The sequence below is a fragment of the Pagrus pagrus genome, assembly GCF_965226575.1.
Source record: "Pagrus pagrus genome assembly, chromosome: 6".
Taxonomy (NCBI): domain Eukaryota; kingdom Metazoa; phylum Chordata; class Actinopteri; order Spariformes; family Sparidae; genus Pagrus; species Pagrus pagrus.
In genome coordinates this window covers 6,860,410-6,883,039 of record NC_140190.1, presented here as the reverse complement: position 1 = coordinate 6,883,039, position 22,630 = coordinate 6,860,410, and the positions used below count along the sequence as shown (strand labels likewise).

At 40.6% G+C, this 22,630-nt stretch overlaps 1 protein-coding gene across 2 annotated transcripts in view; it reads left to right on the top strand.

Annotated features, from left to right (window-relative positions):
- The first annotated feature begins 644 nt into the window (after window positions 1-644).
- The window catches only part of cyfip1 (cytoplasmic FMR1 interacting protein 1), a 29,788-nt gene continuing 7,802 nt past the window's right edge, over window positions 645-22,630 (top strand). For both annotated transcript variants that reach the window (XM_084355326.1, XM_084355325.1), the window contains exons 1-23: window positions 645-965; window positions 6,855-6,975; window positions 7,747-7,836; window positions 8,381-8,458; window positions 9,577-9,678; window positions 9,779-9,960; window positions 10,699-10,795; window positions 11,229-11,357; window positions 11,484-11,588; window positions 12,288-12,379; window positions 13,463-13,580; window positions 14,904-15,026; window positions 15,155-15,280; window positions 15,366-15,532; window positions 16,344-16,491; window positions 17,441-17,594; window positions 17,692-17,848; window positions 19,443-19,539; window positions 20,126-20,202; window positions 20,543-20,651; window positions 20,754-20,873; window positions 20,996-21,195; window positions 22,530-22,617. In XM_084355326.1, coding sequence (XP_084211452.1) covers window positions 6,859-6,975; window positions 7,747-7,836; window positions 8,381-8,458; window positions 9,577-9,678; window positions 9,779-9,960; window positions 10,699-10,795; window positions 11,229-11,357; window positions 11,484-11,588; window positions 12,288-12,379; window positions 13,463-13,580; window positions 14,904-15,026; window positions 15,155-15,280; window positions 15,366-15,532; window positions 16,344-16,491; window positions 17,441-17,594; window positions 17,692-17,848; window positions 19,443-19,539; window positions 20,126-20,202; window positions 20,543-20,651; window positions 20,754-20,873; window positions 20,996-21,195; window positions 22,530-22,617 — 2,676 coding nt within the window. In that variant the 5' untranslated portion in view covers window positions 645-965; window positions 6,855-6,858. The remainder of the gene's footprint in view (window positions 966-6,854; window positions 6,976-7,746; window positions 7,837-8,380; window positions 8,459-9,576; window positions 9,679-9,778; window positions 9,961-10,698; window positions 10,796-11,228; window positions 11,358-11,483; window positions 11,589-12,287; window positions 12,380-13,462; window positions 13,581-14,903; window positions 15,027-15,154; window positions 15,281-15,365; window positions 15,533-16,343; window positions 16,492-17,440; window positions 17,595-17,691; window positions 17,849-19,442; window positions 19,540-20,125; window positions 20,203-20,542; window positions 20,652-20,753; window positions 20,874-20,995; window positions 21,196-22,529; window positions 22,618-22,630) is intronic.

Here is a 22,630-nt window from a genome sequence, read left to right as displayed (position 1 = left end):
TAAAATACAAACTTTTTTTGTGACCATTAAAAAAAAATCTACATAATTTGTGGGTATACATCAACAGGCAACCTCTGCTGAAACCATAACATATAACATCAGGTATATCAGGGCATGAATAGACCAGTAAAATGGTAAAAATGCAATTTAAAGTGCCTTACAAGTGATTCAAAAACATGGGATATTACTTTTTATTATATTGTTTATTTTTTACTATTATTATTGTTTTTATTGTTATATTAAGCTGTCCTTTGGCTGCTGTGACGCACAAATTTCCCCGTTTGTTGGACTAATAAAGGAATTCTGATTCTGATTCTGAAGAAGACAAATGGATTTAGAGACAGATGCTCACCACAGGCAATAAAATGTGGGAGGTTAAAATAATCGAAGAAAAAAGATAAATACAAGCAATAAAAAGAACGATAAATAAAATAAAAAATACTATACTTTTTTTTTTTTTTTTTTACAAAATGCTATAAAATAAAATATAATAACAACAATAAACAGCAACAAAAAATAAATAGTTAAGAAAAAAAAATATTTGTAAAGCAGGTAAAATGCTGCTGTGCCACGCCTGTGGGGGTGGGGCCGCTGCTTTTGGCCCTCACGGCCCGCCATACCCTCGGGCAGGTCCTTACTGTACATTCCTGTTCTACCTTCATCCTCCTCGTCCCGCCCTAGTGGAGGAGACCAGCACCGCAGCTGCGAGCGGAGTTTCCTGTTGAGTTTCCCTGTCTGAGGGACAGGAACTCCCTGCTCTACTTCTCTCCCCCGCCCATGATAATAACAGCGACCGAGGAAAGATTCCTTTGGCCGACGACAGGAAAAAAAAAACCCCCTTTTGGATTAAAAGTCGTCCAGACGCGGACTTAACTGTCGTCAGAGGGGACCAACGGTCCGGCTGAATGGCGCTGTAGTCCGGCTCGTAACCGCACAAGTTTACCTTGCTAACCAACAAACTCCGGGTGAGTAAAAAAAAAAACCCCGATTGATCGCGAAGTTGTATTTTCAGCCACGGTGGAGAGAGAAAAAAAAGTTGAGCGGCTTTGCTTCTGGGTGTAGCCTCTCCGCTTCACACCGCTTCGCTAACGCTGTTCGTTTAAAAACGCACTTTTTTCAAATGGACTTCTGAGTGATTAGCTTGTGGAGGTGAGCAGCTTGTTTGCAATGTAAAGCCATTTTCCTGGCTCGCAGGCCCGAGCTGTGACTAATCTCAGGCCACGGCACGGAGCAGGGATACAGCCATGACCGCACACTTACATGTCGGACTTTCACAGGAGTTTTTCCCCACATCCGTCACTATTATCACAACTTTATTAAACTTTATTTCAGATGAATTTATCACTTATTATGAGTTGGAGTTGAGTTATGTGTCCGTGAGGTGTGATTGCCGCAGTAGTGTCTAAAATAAACGTTAAAAAAAGCCCAGATTGAACATTATTATCTGTCAGCGAGATTCAATGTCAAACTCAACGTTTGCTTAATCGTATTTATTTACATCCTTTATTTTCCTTTTTGTTTCTTCCTTTGGGAAAGTGCTGTAAAGCAAGGACAGATGTTGTGTTCAGGAACCGCACTGTATTCCACACCCTCCTGATGTTGCATTCACTGCCCAGCCAGTCACTCACTCTAAATACCAGTTCAAGTCAGACATTACAAACATTTGAAAATCTGTTCATCATAAACATTTTCAGCCTGTGTTGTCACCCTAGAAGGAAAAAGATGTAAATGAAACCTGTAAACTTGAGGTCCTACTGCACAATGAGATGAAGACTGTTTAACTTTGTTACACTGCTGCTCTGTTTACAACAGTCTCTTATCAGCTTTAGCTCTGAGGACTTGAAGGATACAAGGAAGGGGAGAACGTGATGAGGCATGGAGATATCACAGATGAAACCACATTCGTAATGTTGGTGAAAGTGGTGTAGGTTTGTCTTCCTGTGGTTGGATGTCTTCTTCAACGATGCTCGAGTTATATGCAGCACATTGAATATAGTACAGAGGTGAAGCCAATGAAACCGAAAAATGGGTTTCTATTTTTATTCTGTCTTTTTGGCACGTTCGGAGGATCAGTCTTTTTTAATGTCTCTTAAGTTGTCCGTAATACACCAGGTAAATGCTTTGCTTTTCAAGATTATACTCTCCTTATGTGGATGTTTTGTAAAAGTCCTTTTTTTGCCTTCTGGAAAATTCTGAGATTCATAATGCACTGATAAATGACGTCGTGGTACCCTGCCATGTAAGTGTTAAAATGTTGTTTTCACACCTCAATCTAGAGAACTTCCTTCAGAGTGGCACCGTTTTGATGTAACCATGTGAGGTGGCTTCATCGCAACTGTTTTGTGTTTGCCCTCTGAGGAAATGTCTACGTGTTCTGCAAGGTGTAGGTTGCTGCCGTTGCATCTGTTTCTCACTGAAGAGGAATGTTTTGTATATGGAAGTGTGATCCGCTGGTTAGGTTTGTGATACAGTGTCAAATGTGTCATCTTAGCTTTGACTTAGCTTAGACGATTGTATTTGATCATCGAAAGTCAGACTGCACCACGTATTAATGTTCCTGCTGCATACATTAACTACCTTGAAAGGTCAGTCAATACAGATGTCATATTTTCACTCACTCATAGAGGTATCCATTCATGCATATGGTTTTAATCATGTATCCATTGGTTTTAGCTATTTCAGCTGTGTATCCATTACTTTAGCTAACTATTTCAGCTGTGTATCCATTACTTTAGCTAACTATTTCAACATTTTATCCATTACTTTTAGCTACCTATTTCAGCTGTATATCCATTACTTCTAGCTAACTATTTCAACATTTTATCCATTACTTCTAGCTAACTATTTCAACATTTTATCCATTACTTCTAGCTAACTATTTCAGCTATATATCCATTACTTTAGCTAACTATTTCAGCTATATATCCATTACTTTAGCTAACTATTTCAGCTATATATCCATTACTTTAGCTAACTATTTCAGCTATATATCCATTACTTTAGCTAACTATTTCAGTTGCTTGGCCATTACTTTTAGCTAACTATTTCAACATTTTATCCATTACTTCTAGCTAACTATTTCAGCTGTATATCCATTACTTTAGCTAACTATTTCAGTTGCTTGGCCATTACTTTTAGCTAACTATTTCAGCTGTATATCCATTACTTCTAGCTAACTATTTCAACATTTTATCCATTACTTCTAGCTAACTATTTCAGCTGTATGTCCATTACTTTAGCTAACTATTTCAGTTGCTTGGCCATTACTATTAGCTTACTATTTCAGCTGTTTATCCATTACTTTAGCTAACTATTTCAACATTTTATCCATTACTTCTAGCTAACTATTTCAGCTGTATGTCCATTACTTTAGCTAAGTATTTCAGCTGTATGTTCATTACTTTAGCTAACTATTTCAGCTGTGTATCCATTACTTTTAGCTAACTATTCTAGTCTCTCTCCTATTTTTCACTTTGTTTGTTTTGTTCAGTTATTGACACTTCATGTCCCCTGGTTGATGTTTTTTATGTCATCATATCCCAGGAAGTATCTTGTGTGATTTCAAAAAGTGCTAAGAATCTGAATTATTGCTGGTGTTATTATTCTGCTGCATGGCAGTGCCAAGGTTACCTACTTGAGGCTGGTTTAAGCTCCTTACTGTGTCATTACGGATGGAGCCAAAACAAACACATGGTGTACAACGTAATGTCCAACAACCTGACAGGCTGAATTAACACTTTAAGAGGTATGGCTTTTCTAATTTGTCCCTTGCCCGTCTCTTAGCAGAGGAGACAGCTCAAGATGCTGCAGTCTTAACAGGAACTGGACACGAAAGCAAAAGCCACTGAGGTTCCTTTTTTTTGATGGTGAACATGGTTCTCTCTCCATAGTTCAAGTTGACCAAGAGGCTCAGCAATAGCTGTAGTCGCTGTAGTTACAACTCAAAGCGACTTTGTGTGTTTTTTAAATATATTCCCACATGAATAAAGTGAACTATTGAACTAAGTACAGAAATATATTTTTGTGAAATGCAGAACTGTATTTGCATCCTTTCTCATTTGTTACTTTCAGATCCTTGGACTCAGCTTAAATGTTCATTGTCAGTCGTTCCCTCTCTTGAAGTAAACCCTACATCACATGCTCTCATTGTCTGGGATTCACACTTCCCTGTTTTGTGACGAAGATGAGTGAGCTCAGCTGCAGCCTGACACGCTGCTTGTTTGCAGTTCAGTTTGACAAACTAAAAAAAGACGTTTGGATGAATCATTAATGAGACCAGATCTGAAAACTGCTTTACATAGCACTTCCCATCAGACTTCCTCCTCTATTTTGAAAAACTGTATTTCGCAACTAACCACACCTATTTTTACTCATGATAATGCTGAATTACTTTTGTTATTACACAGCACAGCCTGTCAGTAGTTGGAGCGTAACATCATTTTTGGATTTGTTGGTTCTGTACTCCCACACATGTGATCTGACACAAAACAATGATTATGTAGTTCAAGTGCTGACACTCAGCTCTGAGTTGAGGCTCTATATTGGGTGAACATTGTATAAACTGTACCATATGTCAAATACTCTTTATACTTATAATTCTGGTACTCTGCACCCATTACAGACATAAACATCCTTAAATGTCAGCACTTTCAAGTTCATTGTGCAAGAGCACAGAGCCAAAACAACAGACAATGTGTTTAAGTCCAAATTAAGGAACTGACTTGCATTGTTTACACATTAATGAGGTGACAAATCAATTTCTGAGAGCTATATGGACATAGACTTGTCTCAAAATAGCCCCAAGCATCCTCATGCCTTTCATACTCAGGAATGTATATGAATGCATGTGCTAAATACTGTACACAGAACAAATAAACACACACTGATACTCACTGTGTCACATTCATTATTTCATTTTAAAGGTGCAATATGTAAGAATTGGCCACCTGTCAAATTCAAACTCAAAACAAACAGGGGGCAGCATTTCACCAGAGCAACCGCTAAATACTGCTGCTGCTAGCTGTAGCTGTCATTAGCTAGTTAGCTCAGTAAGCCATGTAGCTAGCAGTTCAGACTTGGAGCTCAGGGACCAGAGGAGTGTTAATGTTTACACCACTTTTCTTACACATTCACACACATTTTTGATCTGTCAACACCTGTAGGGCTGTGATGCTGCGTTTCAGAGCGTTAGCCTTTGATTTGAAATGAAATCAACTACTCTTTTAGTTTCAGTATTAATCAGTGCCATCACAAGATGCTCAGTGAACCCCCAAGTAAACCTTACAATACCTTACCTTGCAGTTAATTAAAACGTTTTGGTCTACGGCTCGATTCTGTGATCAAAGAGCAGCTGTATTTTGTAATGTGATACTGTTGATGGTGGTCACTGTGCACATACTTTGTAGGAATCCTTGCCGAGTGCCTGTCTGGGCTCGTATCAGCCAATCACCCTGGCCTTCTGTAGGCTTTGCATAATTCACACATAATTAAAAATATATTTTGATGAAAAAGGGAAGTAAGGCTGTGAAGTCACAGGTCGTTCTCTTGTATGTGATCTATCAGCAGCTCTAAGTCTTTGTTTTTGTTTTATTAGCCTTCCTGAGCAGATGAAACAGGAAACGTCTGCTTCTGTCTGTATTAATAAAAATATGTTGCTGCTCTACTGCTCTGCTGCTCGACTCCACCGGATAGAAACATTTGAACATCTTTCCATTTGAACTGTTTGTTAGCATTCAACAGCCACATATCCCATGAGCCAGCAGGGTGGGACTGCCATAACAATTTCCAAACTTAAAGGAGTGATTTCATGGGAAGACATTACTTTAGTTGTTGAACATTTTTCGCTGTGTGTTATATTAGCCGTTAAAACGTCAGCATCCTGCAGCAGTCTGCTCGTTATATGCAGCCTCCCCTCTTTGTGCTCTGTGCTGTACTTCCATCTACAGATCAGGAGGTCAGTGACCTCCTCTGACCCCTGAGCCTGAGCTCGCTGTGCCTGCCAGGCTTTTGTGTCGGTGGTCAGTCGCTGTGGATTGTTAATTCTGATTGCAATAGGTTTTTTGATTGTTCGGTGTCAGTGAAGTCAGCAGTCAGCAGCAACAGCGTGAGAATGCAAAAGCTTACCACACCACTTACTAATACAGTACCAATCCATTTGCATTAGATTTTACATTGTTTAATGTATTATGTTGTTGGTTAAGTCGAGGAATGGTAGAATATGATAGCTTCACTATCTGCTGTATCGGAAAGAAAGGTTTTGTGTTTTTCGGTGTTTTTCCTGGAACAAACACTTTTTTGGCATTAAGCTCAAACCTATGGCCAGATGGTGGAAGTGACAAGATGTACAAAGCCAATGTCAGATAGATTGGGTCAGGCTGTTTTCAGAGGCCATGATTCAGCTCTCACCTTTATACTGAGGTTATTTTGGCAGGAAGCGATGCGAAGCCTGTTGGCACAAAGGGAAACCTAGAGCGCTCTGTGGAGCTTCATTGATGGCGACTGTTGAGAGCCAAAGGTCCTCCGCCTGCAGCTGCATCAGCTACTAATTTGTCTGAGAGTTTTAAAATGAAGATTAGTTGGGTTCAGTTTTCTCAGCTCATCCTCTGCAGTGCTGCTGCCTCCAACACAGTCCAGTGAATCCAGCATTTTTTCCTCCCCCTCCTCAGCAGTTTCTCTCTTACAGCTTTTTACTGTGACTTGTGTTGTCAAACCAAAATGAAGCCACAGAGCCGTAAGTCTGGCGCATCATCTGTTACTGCCTGTGCATAAAGGCGGCCGTGCTTTATTGTGTCTGATGAGAGCTGTAAGGTCCAGACAAAAGTTGTAAACACGCTTCCTTTTTTTGTCCTTTTCAGCAACATGGCGTCCACAGTGACTTTAGAGGATGCTCTCTCCAACGTGGACCTGCTGGAGGAGCTGCCACTCCCGGACCAGCAGCCATGCATCGAGCCCCTCCCCTCCTCCGTCATGTATCAGGTCGGTGCGGAAGTCCGAGTTCTGCTGTTGTCCAACCGTTAATGTTCTCTGCAGTGTGATAAGTGACACTTTATGCTGTTTCCAGGCAGAGACACAGTCGTTCATCTGTGTTATCTTAGTTAATCATTTTGAAGGCCACTAGTGTGACCACGTTTTTATCTGACTATTTCTGTTGTGGTGGATGAACACACTGATACCAGATAAAGTGTTGTTCCTCTTCTGAGGAAGTTGAGCACCATGACAACAGAGGTCAAATTAAAGTAAAACTTCCTTCTTCTTCCCCCCATCCAAAACCCCATAAATGGTCAATTAAAGCACAGTAAAAAGTATAGAATAGAACCTAAATAAAATATATTCAACAGAAATAAACTGTTACAGTTGATCTGCAATGAAAAACAACACATAAAGCCGTAAACAAAAATGAATCACATGCATCAAAATGATCTTAAGCGTTGCTGAGTTTCTCTTCTGAGAAGATCTTGAGATAAAATCTTGTTTTGAGTGCTACGAAAAATGTTTCTAACAGGAAGAGAATGTGTTGCTGGGAGGCTGTACAACAGAAATTCAAGCTCAATAACAGGCACATGAATGCAACAGTCAGGCAGTACAAGTTTATATGAAATTTCATGTCTGTCATGACATAATATTTTGTGAAGTCATAATAAAGTGCTTGTTCAATATGTATTGTTCATGATGTTTTTGCCTGTTACATGTCTGACACCTGTACTCGTGTCATTAGTGTTGTAGTCATAATTTTTCATCTGTCCACAGCCAAACTTCAACACCAACTTTGAGGACAGAAATGCATTCGTCACCGGCATCGCCAGATACATCGAGCAGGCCACCGTCCACTCCAGCATGGTACAGTAGGAGGCTCACATTTCAGTGGGAAAACACGTCTTAGCGATTCATTTTTTAGTGTCAGTCCTCTCTCACCTCACTAATGACTTGGCAGGGAAAAATGAATTCAGCACAAATTGGGTCAAAGGCTTGCTGTGAACCGGATCTGGTAAGGGGACTCGCCTGTCTCACCAGAGCATTTGGTATTGTCTAGCAGGCAGCTCCTAGGATCCAGGCCCAGGAGCAAATGGCCCGGGGACAAACGGATGCTTTGGACCATCTCCTAACAGGAATAGTAGGGCTTTGTGTCTAATTAGTGAGGGATAATTGCCTAGGGTCTGAATCAAACAGCACTTTGTGTGGAGGGAGGGTTAGTGCACCTCCCCTCCACCCACTGGGGATAAAAGACTTAGAAAAGAGGCAGTGGTGCGTGTACGTTGTAGTCCTTACGTATCGTATGTGTGTTGTTCTGTGTCTTGATGTAGCTTGTAGTTGTTTTTTTTTAATGAAGATGACATGAGATTTATTTATCAATGTGACTGACTGGTTGTGTTTGTTGAATCAGAATGAGATGCTGGAGGAGGGGCAGGGGTACGCCATCATGCTCTACACCTGGAGGAGCTGCTCACGTGCTATACCACAGGTAACCACTGTGTGTCCATATCATCACTTTATGAAAATCATCTCCAGCTTCTAAGATTTGAGGATATGAAGACAATCTTTGAGGGTTTTCACATTTGGCATCAACATCCATGTTGACATTGTTTAAGCAGGCTGTGCAGTCATGTGTTCGGGGCCACACTGAAGGACAGCTAATAACGACAATATCCCCAGACTTCCTGACAAATCATGTGATTTTAAGAGTTGTTGCATGAGGAGAAACTTAACAAATTGTAAATTCGGCATTAAATACAAAATAAGATGTTTCTTCTCTTGTAAAAAGTGTTGTTACGACACGCTGTACCAGCCTGTCATGTCCAAAGTGCGCCCTGTCTGCTTCCCTTTATGATGTGTGTCGTACATCCCAGCAGCTGTTTTAACACACTGTTTCAACTGATTTCACAACTCAGACCAAATATATTAACGAATATTAAAGAAGAATCTCCAAGAAACTGAAACAAGTCCAGTTGCCTACGACACAGCACCTAGATTAAAGAATATAACATATTGACGGTAAACACGTCTAAATCTGTAAATATAGTTAACAGTAACTAATTAGAATAAGACTTCTTTGTTGTCTGAGGGGAAAGTCCACAGACTCCCTAAAAAAGTGCTCAATTTTGAGACTTGTTGCGTTTGGAGGAACTTTATAAACTGTGTGAAACGCTGTCAACAACAAATTCATAACTATTTGGGCTTACTTGTTAATTCAGCTAATATTGTACATGAAGATATTTCTTTCTTTTGGTATAAAACGTTGATGTAACGTCAGATGTATTTTGCATATAAAGCAGGGAAGTGAGATCCAATCACAAGGGGGCACTAGAGACGCATGTCGAGACATATTTTACGGGCTAAAAGCTGTCAACTTGTATGTGTATACCAGATGTGAACGGCCTCTTTGTCATATTTCACTGCACATTCAACATGTTTTGGTGTTGGACTGTTGATCTCTGACTTTCTGTCATATTAAAGATGAAACAGTTAATCCAGAAAATGATCTCCATAATAATCAATAGTGACATTAATTGTTAATGTTATATAATAATATCCCAAAAGCTCCAGAGGTTTTTCTTTTCCTCAATATTGTTTCTCTTTTAGGTGAAATGCAACGAACAACCCAACAGAGTGGAGATCTATGAGAAGACAGTGGAGGTCCTGGAGCCCGAAGTCACCAAGCTGATGAATTTCATGTACTTCCAGGTAATTTACATTCTGCATTCAGCTTGGACTGTCCGCTACAGTATGCTGGTCAAGAAAGTCACAAAAACTTGATAATTTCTCTCCTCTTTCTCTCTTCCAGCGTACAGCGATCGACCGTTTCTGCGGGGAAGTCCGTCGCCTGTGTCACACCGAGCGCAGGAAAGACTTTGTCTCCGAGGCGTACCTGCTCACCCTCGGGAAGTTCATCAACATGTTCGCCGTGCTGGACGAGCTCAAGAACATGAAGTGCAGCGTCAAGAACGACCACTCTGCCTACAAAAGGTATTCAGCAACTTATTTTTAATGTTACAGCCTACTGCATGTGTTCACACAGTTGAATATAATAACAGACACTAGATGGCAGCATCACTCAGCATCCATGACTCTGTGTATTCTTTAACAGCATGTGTTGGACCAGAGGTGTCCACAGTGTGACATCCCAAACCTTTGACTTTTGTTGTATTTAGTTCCGGTTTAAACACAGAGAGAGTTTTAAATATCGGTCTTATCCTCATCTAAGTTTTGGACTTCTTACTACTGTAATTCTTATAATTTACAGGATGTCAGCATGAAGTGTAATGTTGCCTCGGATTCTGTGAGATGAGTTTCTTTTAAGCCTATATTTATTAACGTTTTGGCAAATTGGCACCATAAAGGATGCCGAATTATCTATTAGCAGTTCCTGTTAGCAGTGTCCCATGGATGTACAGACAACCGTCACTGGATTACTTTGTTACTAAAGAAATCCTAAAAGCATGATAATTCTTAGGCTAGTTCTGCACTTATAAGGAGCTCCTTTTTTCTATGATTTCCAAGCTGTTATTTGCGACGGACAAATTCACACTGGATCTAACAATATATCATATCACATCTGCGTGTTTAGATTTGTTTGAGTCATGATGCCTCACGTCTTTCGCTCGGTGCCTCTCCATCCCCAATGGGGAGGTTCGCTTCACAGTTCTGCTTAGTTTGGTTTGGTGTTAATTTTTTAATTAAAATCTGTTTCTTGCCCTTTCCCAGAGCTGCTCAGTTCCTCAGAAAAATGTCTGAGCCGTCATCCATCCAAGAGTCTCAGAATTTGTCCATGTTCCTGGCGAACCACAACAAAATCACACAGGTTGGTCAGCATCATACTTTTACTTCGACATTATTAGGATTTGATCATTTTGACTTAAAAAGGCTCAACAGCTGTGTTGCTGCTGGTTTGTTGAGCTTATCTAAAGGTTTTCAGGCAGGTCTGGAACATAATGCAAAAATACACAGCCTTCCAAGGTGTAAAATGTCCATAACTGTTTTTATGATAATGTCACTGTAGGCCTACTGTTGGCAATTTTGTCAGGAATAATGCAAAAGCCACAGATTGATGTGCTTCAGTTGTCTTGCTTTGTTATGATCAGAATGTAAATGACAAGTCTGACAAGTCTGAGGCGAAGCAAGGCCAAGAAAACACAGAGATTATTGAAATGAGGAAAGCGTCTCAAGTAAATGAGCTGCCTCAGTAAGAGCACTGTAATTTAATATTCAATCATCTGTTCTGCACTCTCTGTCAGTCTTTGCAGCAGCAGCTGGAAGTGATTAATGGATATGAGGAACTGCTGGCGGACATCGTCAACCTGTGTGTGGATTACTACGAGAACAAGATGTACCTGACTCCCAGTGAGAAGCACATGCTGCTCAAAGTAAGTAAAGCCCTGCACCTGCAGCTGTCGAGTGGTAAACAATTGACTTTGTGATCCCGTCATTGGAAACAATTTACTGGAGCATTGTTGACGGTAATGGACATCCTGTATGTAACCACTTTATAGGTAATGGGCTTTGGCTTGTACCTCATGGATGGAAACAGCAGCAACATCTACAAACTAGACGCCAAGAAGAGGATCAACCTGACCAAGATTGACAAGTTTTTCAAGGTGTGTACATGTGGTAAATATGGACACATGAACGTATTTTGTTTTAGTTGTATTTTAATTCACCACAAAGGAGCACATTACAGTTTAAAATCCCAACCCTATAGGGAATACAACAGCCTTGATTATAATAGCTGCTGAGTTTATATGAATCATTGTATCCACCAGGGTCGACCTAATGTATGGAGGCCATCAATCAACGAGTGCATCGATAAGATCAGACAGAAGAACAAACAAATGGCCAAGAGAACCTCCTTTAGTTAATACATGTTAATAATTAATTAATTAATTTAAAATATGGTTGTAACTATTATTTTCATTATCAATTTAAATAGTGAAAAGCACCCGATACCATTTCCTTCTGTCAAAGGTGACAAATGAATTGCACACTATCCTTAATGCTTGATTTGTAGCAGAGTGCTCTTTTAATACTAATAAAAGAAAAAGTTATGTTACCCAAGAGAAAATAAATATTCTTGACAAGCTTTTACATTGAGAATTGTCGTTTATATTTTATTCAGGATTTTCATTTGGACCCTCTGTCCATCAGCACTTCGTCCACCATAATCCAGTTTTTTTTTAATGAGTTGTTTGCGCCGTTCTTTTAATTTATTTTGCCTTTTTAATGAGACGGCCATTTTGTTCTGAGCTCCCACTGTTTGATGTGATTATAATGCAAATCTATGTTGTTGGTGTTCACAGCAACTCCAGGTGGTCCCTCTGTTTGGTGACATGCAGATTGAGTTGTCTCGTTACATCAAGACCAGTGCCCACTTTGAAGAGAACAAATCCAGGTGAGAGGAAATCTCTCACTGAATGATCAGGATGTGTCTCTGAAAGATAAAATATACAACTGATGATTGAGAATGATATGAAAGGTGTCATACAAGGATGAAGGTGGTGCTCGGTGTTGTTAAACGACCATTTTATTAGCCTATTAATAATTCTCTGTTGTTGGAGCATTTGGATGTGGAGCTGCAGAATAAACTGTATTGATAATATATTGATTTAGTAATAATAAGTTATGATTTCCTCATGATTATCTTCTCATATAATCTTCTTATCTCATCATGATGTTAAAAGCTTAAGCAATAAGGTTTTCCAATAATTCGATTAAATAGTAATTCTACATCGTGCCACGCTAGAGAACACGTTTAATATTATACTTGGTTATAGAAAATAACCAGCCTTTTTCTGTAAATGTTATTTTTCTGATCTTAAAGGTGAACTATGTAACTTTTTTTAGCAACAGTGTTTGTTATTGTTTACACAAGCCTGTTTTTGCTTTAATGTTTACAAATAAAAATGTAAACATGTGGCTTAAAAATAAAAAAAAATAAAAAAAAACATCTTTAGAGGCTCAATTACAGTTAAATGATACAATTTCTGTCTGTTGTACCTCAGTGAAAGCTTGTTCCTGCCCGACCATCACATCCTCACAGCTGAAGATGTTTACCTTGAGATGCCGTTGATGTTTCCTTTTTATTTTTTAAGGCAGTTCTCATTCAGTGTGACTGTAAAACAGAAAGAAAGTATAATCATCTTATGTTTTTCTTTTGTTTAAAACCACTTTACACCTCAAGAAATCAGGCTAATGAGGATTCTGTCTTAAATATTATCAACAATTCCCCTGAAGAGTCTAAAACTAACAATGAATTTATCTTACTAACAAGTACTGTCTGTGTAGCCACTGTGATATCAACCACACGTCACCCTCGTGGCATCGTGTCTCGCCTTATCTTGCATTTAAATTGTGTTCAGCTCTGTCTTCTTCTGCTCCATTATCCCCTGTGTGGTTTTCTTCCTGTCAGTGTTGACATGTCCTTTTTTTTTAATAAGGAATATATCTCTGTATCACTCTGTCTCTTACCCCGTAGGTGGACTTGCACGTCTATATCCAGCAGCCCTCAGTACAACATCTGTGAGCAGATGATTCAGATCCGCGAGGATCACATGCGCTTCATCTCTGAGCTGGCTCGCTATAGCAACAGTGAGGTTAGTATGGGATTCCATAGGGCTTAAAGTGAGACGCCCAGGTATGGCTTAGGTGGAGGTTGTTTCATCAGAGAGGTGTTAGATTGTCTTTGAAGGGTGGATGAGAAGAATCTATGCATACTATTACCTCAGACACGAGCCTATTAAAAAACATCCACCACCTGGCTGTTTTGACAATCTTCTTTACAAGTAGGCCTTAAGAGCTCTTTCCTATGTGAGGGGACATGTGAGCTCTCAGTGGTGATGTAACAAGCTTTTCAGCAGATGTCTTGCCCCAGTGGATTTTCAGGATACACAAACCCAGAGTGACTCAGATGCAAGTGTAACTGACTGACTTCTGGATCAGAATTGTTGTTGCAGAAATGTCTTGAATGAGAAAGGAAAGGATAAAAGGATGCCATCATTAAAATCTCTGACGTTTCATTAAGTCACTGAACAATTTGCCCCTTCATAGCATTTTTTGCAAATACTCCCCACTAACTTTTACGGAGTAAGTCAACATTTTACAATACGATACGATACGATGCGATAGGTTGGCCAATATCCTCTGAGCCTGCCTGAGAACAGACTGTTCATATATGGACTGAAGGTGTTCATTCCTCACCATCACCTTCATGGCCAAATCATCCACATGAACCTTCCAGCTTAAACTGTTGTCCAAATGAGCACTGAGGTTCTTGTACGAGCAGACCTGATTAACATGTGTGTCATGTATGACCACAGGGCCATGATCCCCGACTGATCTAGGGTCCAGAACCATCTCCTTAGTTTTGGCAACATTCAAAGTGAGATTGTTGGCGTTACAACACTGTGCAAACTTTCCTATTTCAGAGAAATAGGCTTATGGGCTTGTGTCTTTGTGCAGTAGTCTGAGGATAGCGGTGTCGTACTCGTTCCCAGGGTCTTCTCAGTGCTTGACAATGAGGTGGGTGATGCTGTTGATGGCATCATCAGTGCCCCTCCCTTGCCTATAAGCAAACTGGAATGGGTCAAGTGCTGAGCTGACCTCTGCCTTGAGGCAAACAACATGTATTTTTCAAAGCTCTTCATAACAATCGAAGTCAGGGTCAAAGGTCTAAAATCACTGTTGTCAGTTGGACACAGTTTCTTAGCTATTTTGACTATGATAGATTTTTTCTAGAGGGCAGGAAGAATAAAAAACCAAGCTGGGGTCAGCTCTCCTGCACATGCCTTGGGAGCAGGTCAGAGATGCCATCTGGGCCAGTGGATTTTTTTACTACATGCATGTTTGAAAACTGACTGAATCCTGTTTGGGTCAACTACAGTCTGTGTCTAAAAGTGTGTTTATTTATGTCCATGTAGGTTGTGACCGGGTCAGGGCGTCAGGAGGCCCAAAAGACGGATTCAGAGTACAGGAAGCTGTTCGACTTGGCCCTGCAGGGCATGCAGCTGCTCTCCCAGTGGAGCGCTCACGTCATGGAAGTGGTGAGGAGGCACAAACTGTTCAAATATATAGGAGCACAGCACACCTTTAATCGAAAACACAATAATCCCTGATTTATATATCATGTTATGTATAATTTGGTTACATCTTTTAAAAACTTTCCTCACAGTACTCCTGGAAACTGGTTCATCCAACTGACAAATACTCCAACAAGGAGTGTCCTGACAACGCTGAGGAGTACGAGAGAGCCACTAGATACAACTACACTAGCGAGGAGAAATTTGCCCTTGTGGAGGTCAGTTATGTCTTCATCAAACACTTGTATGTTGTTCAGTCTACTAGTGATCTTGTCACTGATTTAAATGTTGTGCTTTCGGCAGGTGATGGCAATGATAAAGGGACTACAGGTGCTGATGGGACGCATGGAGAGTGTGTTCAATCACGCCATACGCCACACCATCTACTCGGCTCTGCAGGACTTTGCTCAAGTCACCCTGCGTGACCCCCTGCGACAGGCGATCAAGAAGAAGAAGAATGTTGTCCAGAGGTATGGATCAGTGGATGTTACTAAAGTAATCGTATCTCAGGTGCAAAAACGCACAACATTCGGACTTATGTTGTTGCGTTAACACAGTAATACCACCCATAGCTGCATATATCTCATTCAGCATTTGTTGGCCGTGTTTTTTGAGGGTAGGAAACCCTTCTACCTACTGTATGCCTGCTTCCTAGAAACAAACAACAGCTAAAGTTAGCGACCAGCTGGTGAACACAGTGGAGCTTATCACAGCTGAAGCAGCCAGCTATTTAGCCTGGAGAGCAATGCAGAGCCTAAAGGAGAGTGAATGTTGAACTTACATTTGTCAAGTGGACAGAAACACAACGTCTAGTCATGCTTGCCAACACATTCACCATTAACTTAAAAGGTAATATGTCTCGCTTCAGACATTTCAGTTATTGCTGGTTAAATTGAGAAATGATTTAACATTTTCTCTTGTATGGCTGTTGCCATGAACGTACAAAATCTGAAACAAAACTATAAACTACTGCTTTTTTCATAACCACACATAATCAATCATGTTTCTATTGGAAGTTTGGTCATTTTGGATGTGATGGTGAATCTGTTTTCCTGCTGATGTCCTTGATACTTCAATAAACCCCTGTGCAGCAACTCCCTGCACAGAAAATCTCTCTAAGATAAAATAAGTTAAGGTCTACTGATTTGCGTGGATCCTCCAGCAAATTTGTCAGAGCAACAATATTTTATACTTTATCACGTTCGTAATTCACACGGGAAGCTGTAGCAGCTGCAGTGTGTTAAAAGTCATTACAGTTTTTGAATTGTCCTCTCACTGCAGCGTCCTCCAGGCCATCCGGAAGACGGTGTGTGACTGGGAGACCGGCCGGGAGCCCCACAACGACCCCGCCCTCCGCGGAGAAAAAGATCCCAAGGGTGGCTTTGATATCAAGGTTCCTCGCCGTGCAGTGGGGCCCTCCACTACACAGGTCTGGCCTCCATTCTTCACCACACCTCGCTTTAACGTTTCCCTCTTGTTATCCTTTTCCCACACCTCCACACACTGTGACCCAGGCCTGCTGCAAGTCCACATTAATCAGGCTCATGCAGCTCAAGCAGTCTCTGTAGCGCTTGAGATTTCAGCTCAGGTCTGCAGCATGTCATGTTAAAGATGAATCACTCATCACTGGGTGATATGAGCCCAGACGATGTCAGGCAGGGATGCTCTGCCTCATAAACCAGCCTGCTCTGTATTCTGCATTGTTCTCCCTCCACTTCATGTCTGAATGACTGTTAATGAGCCTCACTTCTCATGTAAATCCACCCAGTGCTGAATAGTAATCATCTGTGCAATTATGTTATGTTATTTTGTAGTAGCATCCCTTATGTTACATAAACCGCACAGATTTAGCAGCTTAGAGCTCAGTTCCAAGAACTAATCTGTTTTCCAGGTGCAGCACTGCAAAGCTCAGCTAAACTGTCACCTTCTGTGTTTATCTACCCGGGATCAACAGATTTGAACTCTAGTGTTTTGAGTCATAAAAGATGGAGATGAATATGGCTCCACTGCATTGAGTGTATTTGTGTGCTAACCAAAAGGAAAATGCACTGCAGCCTCCAGACTAACGCTGTGGTGGAAAGACCAGAAATAATCAAGAGGACATTTTTTCGTACGCTTTCTTTTTAATGAGGTACCACTCTGTGACATGTATGAGGCACCACAGAGAAAAGAGCTTTTCTACAAGCCTCACACATATAATGAGATCAGGATACTAGTATCTTGAAAAGATACGCAGTGTTTGAGGGAGATGTAGCTCGTAAAACCACCAGGGTGCCAACGCTAATAAGATTGCACTTACAATGATTCCACTTCTTTTTTTTTCTTCAGTGAATCCTCTACAATTTTTTTTTGCTCTGCTACTTGTCTTTGATATGCAGCTCTACATGGTGAGGACCATGCTGGAGTCTCTGATCGCAGACAAAAGCGGCTCTAAGAAGACTCTGCGCAGCAGTCTGGAAGGCCCCACCATCCTGGACATTGAGAAGTTTCACCGGGAGTCCTTCTTTTACACTCATCTGCTGAACTTCAGTGGTAAGAAAAAAAAAGATTAGTGTGACCCTGAAGCTGTGCAACTGCAGCAAATTGCTCTAATAAAAAAAAAACTGCTTTGTCCTCTCCCTTTTCACAGAGACCTTGCAGCAGTGTTGTGATCTTTCCCAGCTCTGGTTCAGGGAGTTCTTCCTTGAGCTCACAATGGGCCGCAGGATCCAGTTCCCCATTGAAATGTCCATGCCCTGGATCCTCACCGACCACATCCTGGAGACAAAGGAAGCGTCCATGATGGAGTAAGGAGAGCAAAAACTATATAATTTGTTTCCTGTGATAAAGATAACTGTGGTGAAACAGTTTCACGCCGTCCAAAAAAGGTTACTACAGGATGTGTTTAGTCACGTTGATGTCTGAACACTTCCGTTTTAATCAATACAGCGATCTACACAGCCTGTGTCACTGCTCACGCTTTTCTCGTGCTGTTCTGTATGTGCCAGAGCTGCAAGTCTATTTTGTTTTCCATCTTATGCATGTAACTGCAGAGATTGTGATTTGGACTCTGAGCGCTGCTGAAATGTGGGTGACCTACACTCCATGCTGTGCCTGAAGGCACCCTGTGAAGACAGATGGAGTGTTGAAGCTGCTGCTGCTCTGCTAACAGTGCTGATATTCCCCCTTAGATTCCTACCAAATAATTTTTTAAGACATACAGACATTTTAATTGTTAGTCTTTCTGGGAGCTGTTCTTCAGCTTGTACTAATCAGTACAAATCATCCATCAAGCACTGTTCCCCAAGTCTGGAGAAACTGTAACTTTGGGATGAAGACACTTTGAATATTGAGAAGCAGCAAGTAGGTGTTTAAAAATGGTGAAGCCCAGAAGATACATCACTGATTGTTCCATTCTTAGGGTCATTCAGGGGGTTGGAAGTACTTAGATGCCTCACTGTGTCTTTTCCCTTTTTCTTACTAAATTTTGTGCTTTAATTTTGAGTTCTGGCTATATGAGATTATTAGTGGTAAGACTGGCCAGAGGCATTCAGCTGCTGCAGCGGTAGTTTCTTCTTATCTTGTATTTTCAAAAAGTACCCTGGGTAAAATCCTAAAAAATTGGGATTAACCGTGAATGTTTTCATGTCTGTTTTAAATCTTTGCTGCAGGATTATGTTGATACGAGGCAGGTTTTACATAAGCCATTAAGCACATCAACTGGCACGAACCATAAGTGCTGTAATTCTTCAACTGTGCACCCCAAATTGCCTCAAAAGTCTGCATTTCAACCATATAGATGTTTGATATTGACAGTTAACTTTTTATGGAACCCAGATACATTTGGATGTCTGTCCAGATACTTTGGAGGAGGGAGTTTACTTTACAGTGTACGGGAAGAGTGATGCTTTTCCAGTTCTGCAAATTGAGAGATAAGCTGTGCAGGACACTCACTTATGTAAATTTAATATGTTTAACTTCTTGAACTAAGAGGTTCATTTCAAGTACTTTTCAGACTGAAAATGCTGATATGTTTACTCAGACTGAAGTCTGAAAAGACAGAAATTAGTCATCATGACTGGATTAATCTGGTTTGACAAATATATATATATATATATATCAACTGGCCATAAGTGCTGTAATATAGCACTTATGGCCAGTACTACATACTACATACATATATAGTATGTATGTAGTACATATAGTACTACATACATACATATAGTACTACATAAATACGTATATATATATATATATATATATATATGTATATGTATATGTATATGTATATATACATGGTTGTTTTATTTTCTCCTCTTTTTGTATCATTTATAAACCAATTTGTAGGCCTCGCTATTTCAGGCTCTTTGGAGTGAAACCTTTTTCTTTAATCCTCTTCAGGTATGTGCTGTACCCCCTGGACTTGTACAACGACAGCGCAAACTACGCCCTGACCAAATTCAGGAAGCAGTTCCTCTATGATGAAATAGAGGCCGAGGTAATGAAATATTTGGTGGATGATTTGATGTGATGTGATAGAGAGGCAACACAGAGTCTCATCTTTTCATAAGAGCTGTGTGCTTGTGCTGTCACTTCTCTATGTGCACGTTTTCCATATCTGCTCTCAGTCCATTGTGCTGTTATTACAGCGTATTTCTAGTCATTATGTCTTAACAAAAAGCTCTGAGACGTGTTTGTGCAGTTCATACAGCTGGAATTTCAACAAGGACTACAGGCCTGCGTATAAGCATTGCTCATCTCAACTCTGATAGAATTGAGTTGAGATGTTCATAAAAGTGTTTTCTGTTGTTTTCCCTCGTGGCAAAACCAATTAAAATGATTATTTTTCTTACCAAACCACCACATGGTGAATTGATCCTATTCTCTATGAATGACAAAAACATAACATTGTACTAAATACATTTTAAATGTTGTAGGGTTTTTGATGCCAGGGCAACTTTTCTGAAGTTGTGAAAAAGGATTTTCTATTGTAGATATTTTCTTCCCTTTTCAGATGGTTGTCACAGATTGAAATGTTTATTCTCAAACATACATGTTAATTTGAACTTTTTCTGTTATTTCAGGTGAACCTGTGCTTTGATCAGTTCGTCTACAAGCTGGCTGATCAGATATTTGCCTACTACAAGATCCTAGCTGGAAGGTGGGTGAAGTGTCCATGAATACTTTTTTTTTTCTTTCTTCATATGTTTAAATTAGTATGGATGTGGTGGATTTACCTGTGTTGTATGTGGTGATTCATAACCTAATTAAATGGGTATCTAAAAGTAATGGATGAACAGTTGAAACATTTATGGCTCAGAGTAATGTGTGAACTTTAGATGATACAGACGAAATCAGACAAAAAGGTATTCGACAAAAAGGTCGAACCACCGTTGTAAAGAGCTTCATTCCAGAAGATATTGATTGAAAAACAGAATCGCACCTTTATGGAAACAGCCCATACAAATAACTTTGCTTCTCTCTTCATTTCAACGCTTCAGTCTTCTGCTCGACAAACGTTTAAGAGCCGACTGCAAGAATCAAGGGGCCAACATTCCCTGGCCGTCCTCCAACCGCTATGAGACACTTCTGAAGCAGCGCCACGTCCAGGTATTTGCCGCACCAATCGTGAATTTTGTATGATCTGCACTGCCACCGTCATTATATTGGTGTCATGTTGTGCCTGCCTTACCGAGTGGTTGTGAATCTCAGCTTCTAGGCCGCTCCATCGATCTGAACAGACTCATCACTCAGAGGGTTTCAGCTGCCCTTCACAAGTCTCTAGAGCTGGCCATCAATCGCTTTGAGAGTGAGGACCTCACCTCGATCATGGTATATTCATTTAAATCTAACATAACATTCTCACATAACATTTGCGTCTGCTTCTATTATTTTATATCACGGGCATTTGTGTACAGTTGTAGACCATTTTTCTGTGTATTACATTGTTAAAGGAGCTGGAAGGTCTTCTGGACATCAACCGCATGACGCACAAGCTCCTCAGTAAGTACTTGACTCTGGACAGCATGGACGCCATGTTCCGCGAGGCCAACCACAACGTGTCGGCCCCCTACGGCCGGATAACACTGCACGTCTTCTGGGAGCTCAATTATGACTTCTTGCCCAACTACTGCTACAACGGCTCCACAAACAGGTGTGTTAGTTTGAGTCACAATCGACTATTATCAATATTATGACTGTCCTCTCCTTGCACTGGTGGTAAGCGACGTAGTTTACTATGACACACGCAAATTCCTGTCCGCATGCTGCCATTATGGTCAGTGGTGATTCAGGGACAGGTTAGAATGATAAACACAGATTTAAAGACATAGATTTTAATGTAAATGCATTCAACTAGCATCATCAGGAGCAAGGCTGGATTGGTGGGAAAATTCCCCAGGGCCTCAGACCTCCAGGAGACAAAACAGCCCCGGGTTCACTCCTGATATATTTGGTTGTTTGTAATTTGATTATTTGCATAATTTGTTTATTACCTAATCGTGTGGCACTCGTCCTGTTGAGCAGCCCTGTGTCAAAATCTAGTTTTAAAACCTTGTGCTGTACAGCTGAAACTTGTGTGTGTGAGTGTGTAAAATGGTGATCACGGTTTCCGAAAGCTCAAAGTTAACATAAATTATTTGGCATTGTCCAACCAATTAAGTACAAAACCAAAAAAATGTTGACTTCAGTGTCAAAAATACAAAGAACTGTTACAATAACCACCATTCATACATGGGGGATTTATAGTTAATTAAACTTTAGATTGATTATCAAAATGATGCCTTATTTAGTCATCTGTCAGTTGGCTTGTTTCAGCTCTAGACTACTTGTTGGTTTTGTAGATGTCTGGGGAAATAATGATGCTGCCGTACAGTTAAGGTCAACAAGGGCCCAAAGACAAATATTTGTCCAAGGTCCTTACAGCAGGTTAATACGACACTGAGCAAAAAGCAAATGTTATAAAGACTTCAACAGTCAAAGCCTTTTGTCTGCCAAGCGTTGCTTGTTTTGGCCGTGATGTTATTAAAAGGTCTACAACCGAGCAATAAAGTTCCAGTGTTAACTGTAGACCACAGTAGGAAAGCAACTAATGAAGCTCCCAGTTTTTTATATATATATACTGTATCATCTCTTTGCTTATGTGCTGTTCATGTGGGATCAGATTCCTGGTTGCAGCAGGCGAAACCTTATAATAAATGGATGAAAAGGAGGCCTCTCTCAGTGGGAGTCTTTTGATTTTGGCAGTAACAGCATCCGTAGAGTCGGCTTCAAACACTGTTGAACTTGTCGGCTGTTGTTTAAACCACAGACGTTTCATGGCAGTGTTTTGGTTCGTACACATTTTATCTCCGCACTTAACTCGCTTGTATCTCAGAATCTGCAACACAGTATGGCTGCAGGTCTGGGGGATTAAACCCATAGGTGTGTGTGTGTGTGTATAGTGATACAGTGACGTATGTTTGATGAGTTTCTTATCCGTGTGTTCAGGTTTGTGCGCACCGTCCTGCCCTTCTCTCAGGAGTTCCAGAGGGACAAGCCGCCCAACGCTCAGCCCCATTACTTGTACGGCTCAAAGGTCAGCACACTCG